Below are 6544 nucleotides of genomic sequence, written 5' to 3'. Positions count from 1 at the left end.
AAGAAACAAAGAGTGATCAAAATGCTCCTCATCGTGGCCTTGCTCTTCATCCTGTCCTGGTTACCTCTGTGGACGCTGATGATGCTAACAGACTATGTTAAACTTACCGAACATCAGTACAGGGTCATTAACATCTACATATATCCATTTGCTCACTGGCTAGCTTTTTTCAACAGCAGCGTCAACCCAATCATTTATGGGTTTTTCAATGAGAACTTCCGCCGTGGATTTCAGGCCATCTTTAAGTTTGGCCTGTGTCCTGTCGGCGGTCAACATCGGACTTATTCTCACAGGGTACAAGGCAATTCTGTGCAGCCGGTGAATCTGCAACCCTCCACGGAGCCGATCTCTCTAAATAGCCTGGAGAACAACAGCTCGAGGAGGATGAATCACATTAATGAGCAGGACTTGGTGATGGAAGATTTAGAGAAAGTGTCTGAATACAGTATGGAAGGAGCTTCTCTTTAAGAGGCTTCATTGAGATTAATTGTATTTGTTATTTTTTTTAATATTGGCTACATAAATTACATCTCAAATTAAAGACTATTATTTAATGCAAATTTTAAAAATACATTGTGAACGTTTTATAATATAGATGTGCATAAAATGGGTTTGACACATTTGCTTTAAATGGTTGTTTGCTGCTAACATGAATGTACTTGTCAGATGCAGATGGACACATCTGGTCGTTTAACTATAATTACAGTTTAAACTGCAATTTTTACATATTTGCAATTTGTATGATAGATTCATTTAAAGGGGCTATATGTAAAACAGGATGCCGAAAGTGATTTTTAACCACAAATTAGTTGATTTCGTTCACATAATGTATAAAAGGGTAAACTTGATTTAACACCCTGATGTATACAAGACAAAGTTCATTTCATTAGACACATCCCTGCAATTCATTTCAAAAGATAAAATATGATTTTCAAAGTATATTTGCAGACTTTGTCAGTAGTTTTTACCAGTGTTATTTATTTTAGAGGAGCAATGACATGACAATATAAAATGGCTCTTTTAATATTGTCCTGAACTTTGCACAATCCATTTGACTTTCTTGTCAAAACATCCTGTCTCCACATAGATTAAAAAAAAGACATTTCATGGACAATCGTCAAGGTTAAAGTGTTCACTCCAAGCTGTTTACACCACACATAGAAAGTGTAATACATTATTAATATTATTCTGTTCTTACACATAGTCCCTTTAATAAAAGCATTGTTGTAAAACTATGTATGTACACAACTTGATTACGTGTATTTACTGCTGTACTCGGGTTTTAAAGGACATCCTTTATTTGGTAATTCATTTATGCACAGGGAAGTATTACAACTGCCATAATCCAGAATCTTTCGTTGTTTCTGGAATCCAGTCTGGGATTTTAGGCACAGGAAATACAAATATTAAACATACCTCATCTGTGGCAAATCTCTCCATACGCTGGAATTAAGTTGGACCATTTGGTCAGTATACTTTGTGTATTTATTACTGTGCCAAAACAGGGTAAAATTAACCGTGATGGAGATTAATCTGATTGTTTGCTGCTGTATAGAACAGAATAGTTACTCACGTTGGCCTTTTTGCACTTTAAGTCAATGCTGACTGTACTGTGGATCAGTGCTGATTGACTGAGCTGTTTGCTTGATGTAAGAGACAGTAGGATTTAAATGGGCAACAGTAATTTTTTGAAGCACATAAATCTGGATGTACCTAACACTGTGATTCATTTGTCGAAAGCTGATTTGCTCTTCAAACAAGCTTTCTCCTAAAGTTAGTTTGTGCCAAAACCAGTCATGATTTTATCTTGACTATTTTCTACCCTGTCTATTTTACTTTTGAAAAGCAACACTTGTTTCCTGCCAGGTCCAGTGCAGTTTTAATTATCTTGCTCTTCTGACTGCATTGTCCTCGAAAATCACAAACTTATATTAAAACTGTTAAATGGAGACTGGAGGAACTCTGAGATAAACCTTAGTGATCTCTTTTGAGACCTTTTACAAAAGAGGTCGTCAACCCCCGAACCAACTGGTACCGAGCGGCACAAAAAATTTCCATTTTATTTATTATCTGAGTCTGAGCGATCTTTTATTTAGAAAAGTCTTTTATTTTGAAAAATTACCGTATTCTCTTGCCTACATCTCAGCCACTTGACTACCCATAAGCAGAAAATGAGTAACAAACAGACGCCTTTGAATATTTCTTTGCTTAAGGGAAAAGACCCAGTGAAGAACCTGCAAACTGCCAAGACATAGATTTGCAACCCGTTTGTCAACAAATCAGGTGAATCCATCATGTCAGAGCAAGAAGATCAAGTGATGGAGATCGCAAATGATGGCGGCTTTTAGGGGCCGTTCGCATATCCGCTTGTTAAGTGTGACGTCACACCAGGTGGCTTCTAAGTCCAAGTTCTCTATCAAACTGAATGGGAACTCATCAATTGGTAATAATAAACTTTAAAAAAAAGCGATGTAAAACTTTCGAAAATCACAATCGCAATATATATATCCATGCCTAATATCTGATGGCCAGAAAGTGATAAATGTTTTATAAATTGTAAAAATCTTGTATTTGTCATGTACACCATAGCCCCTTTCACACAGTGATACCAGAAAATATGCGGAAAATTTTATTTTACCGGTAAATTTAAAAAAGCGCTGTTCAAACAGGCAAGGACATTACAGATTGTTTCCGGAAAAGACCGTTCACGCATTCATTTCATAATAGCATTTCAATATCATTAATCAGAAATGACCTCTAAATGGCTGGGCTTGTATTTGTAAACATTTGACTACATTACAAACTCTGGAGATGGATCCGTATTGTGAACAACTTCGATGAAAATATAGAGGAACACTTTCGCATGTCGAGATGTACATGATATTTGTGTGTGTTCACGGGCACAGGCGACGCATCAAGCAACTGGAGGAAAAAGAGCTTGAAGGTAAACAAACAACGATTCATCATAAGCATCTTATCGATAATTATTTACACAGTTGGCATTAAGATAGAACATATAAACGTTATCTGACTAACAGCTAGCAGCTAAATTTGTCTGGAAAAATATTCAAAGCCTTTTATTTTCATAAACAGCGTGGACGTGAATGCTTCTGCCTGACTTCTCTTTCCAGAAAATAGCCGGAACGGATTTATCGGTATTTTCAAAAAAGGTCTGTTCACACATACAGACCTTTCTGGAAAATTGCCGGTAAAAAGGTTTGTATGTGTGAAAGGGGCTAATGATTTGATATAATATTCACTTTAATGTGTGATAGGACTATAAAGTGGTCTTCAACAAATACTTTCTCAAGTCAAATGAGGAGCAGCTTGGACCCGGAAACTCAACATTACAACTCAACAAATGGATTGCGTCTTTTTTAGAGTTCACGCAAGTTCGTTATTTCCATTGGAGGTGCACAGCTTGCACCTTCCGGACACACTTAGTTGAATGAATGCCATGAGCGCACCGCGATGAAGAACTGACTGATCCAGCAGCTTCATACTTTATATGGAAAATACACATTCCCCCTCCACCCCTTTGGACAATGGGGGGAACCGGAGCACCCAGTGAAACCCACGCAAACAGGGCGAGAAAATTCAAACTCTACACAGAAATCCAAACTGATCCAGCCAAGGATCGAAGGCAGGGGTGTCCAAACTTGTTCCTGGACGGCCGGTGTCCTGCGTAGTTTAGCTCCAACTTCCTTTAACACACCTGCCTGGACCTTGCCTGGAGCTTGATTATCAGGTGTGTTTTATTGGGGTTTAAACAAAAATATACAGGACACTGGCCCTCCAGGATACCCACTGCTCCACCACGCCACCCCCTAGAAGCTTCTTTATTGAAAGTTGAAAATGTTTCATTTTGTGTTTAGAAACAAACACAATGTGGTTAAAAATAACTGAACTGGCATGTCTAAATATAACCTAATTGAAATCTTTATTTTAAAAAAAAATGATTTGCTTTGGTAAACTTAATTATAGTTTGTTCATTTCATTTTTTTTCTGTCACATTGAATAAATGAATGCCCTACATTCACTGCGAATGTCAGCAGAAAAGTCTTTTCTTGTCTTCAAATAGAGCTGACCATTTTCATTTCCTAAACCATTTTCATCCAATAGCGTGACAGGAGTTTGTTGGATTACTTATGTGAGCCATTAATGACACTGAAAAATACCAACATACAGAGGATTTGTCCTCTAGTATGTTGTCGACAGTAGATTAAATCCAGAGCTGTTTTTGTGATTATCATAGCAGATGGGAGATGAGTATGTTAATTCTGCCCTCTTCTTGACAGTAGACACTACACAAACCAATTCAATCTCCCATGATTAAGGCAGCAACACAACTGTAAAGTGAGACTGGAAATTAGCCACAAGTAATTGTTAGACATAAAGAGGTAGACATGCCTGTGATTACAAGGTGACTCTGACTTTATGGACTCTCCAGGTCTATCAGGATTTGCACATTTCTCAAAGGAACATTATATTTCACTGAAAACGAAGATGCTGTTAATTAAGAACAGAGTACAATAGTTACTGTGAAATTGTTCATTCATGTATTGCTAATGACATATTTGCAAAAGCAATGCTGTAAACTTTGTCAATATCTAATGCTTTGTCAATCGTGTTATATGTGCTGAATACATGCTAAAAATAGTGAGTAATGTTTTAAAAGTGATTGTGGATGACTTTTTTTTTGATTTGATAACGATTTGCAAAATCCGTGTTTAGGGTTGACTTTCTCTCTCTGAATTGAGATGGTCCGAAAACCGTGTTGTTTATGTTGTGGAGATCCCAATATGCTTTGGTGTAGATTAATAAAACAGTGTAAGTCAATTGCTTTTTTAATTTGATTTTCTTTTGACATCATTGCACCAGACATGGCTTCAAATGTTCCTCACCGGTGCATCGTGTAAAAATACTGGAATGTCTCTTTGGATATAAGTTGTTGGTGCGACACCTCAGAATCGTCACTTATTCTGTCATGGTTTTCGTTACCTGAATGGAATAAAGTGATGCAATTTGTTCTTTAAAGGCGCAAGATACCTGCCACAAGCCTCCAGACTTTTGTATGTACTTGAAGTACAATGAAAAGTAAAATGTGTCTGATCAAACTGCCGTGTGATTTATCACAGATCTATTCGGATTGAACTTTCTGCTGTCTTTTCGGCTGTAACCAATGAGTGAGCAGAGATCTGCTCTTGGTAATGTAATCAGGCATTGCCTGGTACAGGGCCTTGCTCCAGCAGTGCCTTTGACATTGTTGGAAATAGGACAATTCTAGCAGTGATTCAACCTGCTGTGCTTTCAGCCCTCAATGAATGCACAGAACTGGTGCAAATCTCGTGACGTGTGTGTGAATGCGATGTTCCAAGCAGCGAGACGAAAACTGTCACAAAAAGTCAAATCAGAGAGTATAAAGAGAGGGGCGAGGGCGGATGATGAATTCAATCTTATCGAGAGCTTGAGAAATGACTCATTTACTACTTACTCTTTTAATGTGTTGTGCTAGTAATGTAAACGTGATGTGGTCACACAATGAGGCTGGACATTTGTCATGATCCGGTCACTGAGGCTGACTGCATGAGTAAATATCTTGTGCACTGTAATAAAACATTTGGCTGAAGCAGTGGCACTTCTGAATCAGACATCAATCACGTGGAAATGTTCATTGTGGCAAAACTGATGAATAAATCAAAATGACTGTACTGCTCATATTATTTTATTTGTTTCCAGTGCTCATTGTCATTTGTCAGAAAGGAGTCCATGACTTGTCATTTTCAGAATGATGTAATACAAATACCATATGCTCAGGGTAATAAATCAATGTGAAAGGGCTTGAATACAAGTCTATTCTTCATTTGCCTTCTTTTTTAGTACATAAAATGACTTGCATAAAGGATTTCAAAACACCTCATGAGAATGTGTTTAATTACTTAATTCAAATTAATAGCAATAAAAATGTCAAGGTAAAACAATTGTTCTGATATCATAATAGAGCAAAAGTCTTATAAAAAAAGGAAGAAATGTAGACTCACTTAACTACTGAAAAGGCTTTTTAGTTTTATTGAAATGAATAAAAAATTAATGTCATGGTGCAGTGTCTCTTGCTTCATGCATGGTATGTGGTTCAATTTCTTCCAAAAAAGGTATTTTACTTAAACATTAAAAAAAAAAAAAAAAAAAAGAAATATATATATATATATATATATATATATATATATATATATATATATATATATATATATATATATATATATATATATATATATATATAAACTGATTTATGTATTCACATTCAAGGTGAAATAAAATTTCATTGTGAAAGGGGTCATCTATTAGTCCTATGACAGACCCAACAGCATGGGTGAAGATTAAATGCATGTGAGCCTTTTTAGCATGTGAAAAAAAAACAATTAAAAAAAATTGTTGTTTCCAGCTCTAAATTTAATCTGACTTCAATTTATAATCATTTAAATTCATCCAATTCAAGCTAATTACCCTATAGGTTGTGATTTGGTCTAATTTAGATCGATTACCC

General features: G+C 36.2%; 1 protein-coding gene across 3 annotated transcripts in view; it reads left to right on the top strand.

Moving 5' to 3' along the window:
- npffr2a (neuropeptide FF receptor 2a) overlaps positions 1 to 6194 on the top strand; it is a 231236-nt gene extending 225042 nt beyond the window's left edge. For 2 of the 3 annotated variants that reach the window (XM_087252193.1, XM_087252192.1), the window contains one exon: positions 1 to 6194. This exon is cut by the window's left edge and continues 370 nt beyond it. In XM_087252193.1, the coding sequence (XP_087108319.1) occupies positions 1 to 468 (468 nt within the window). In that variant the 3' untranslated portion in view covers positions 469 to 6194. The other variant, NM_001105109.1, reaches the window with a different exon arrangement.
- Positions 6195 to 6544: the final 350 nt, after the last annotated feature.

Source organism: Danio rerio, chromosome 5 (genome assembly GCF_052040795.2).
Source record: "Danio rerio strain M-AB ecotype USA chromosome 5, GRCz13ab, whole genome shotgun sequence".
NCBI classification, from domain to species: domain Eukaryota; kingdom Metazoa; phylum Chordata; class Actinopteri; order Cypriniformes; family Danionidae; genus Danio; species Danio rerio.
Note: the sequence above shows the minus strand (reverse complement) of the source record. Positions and strands in the feature narration are given on the sequence as shown.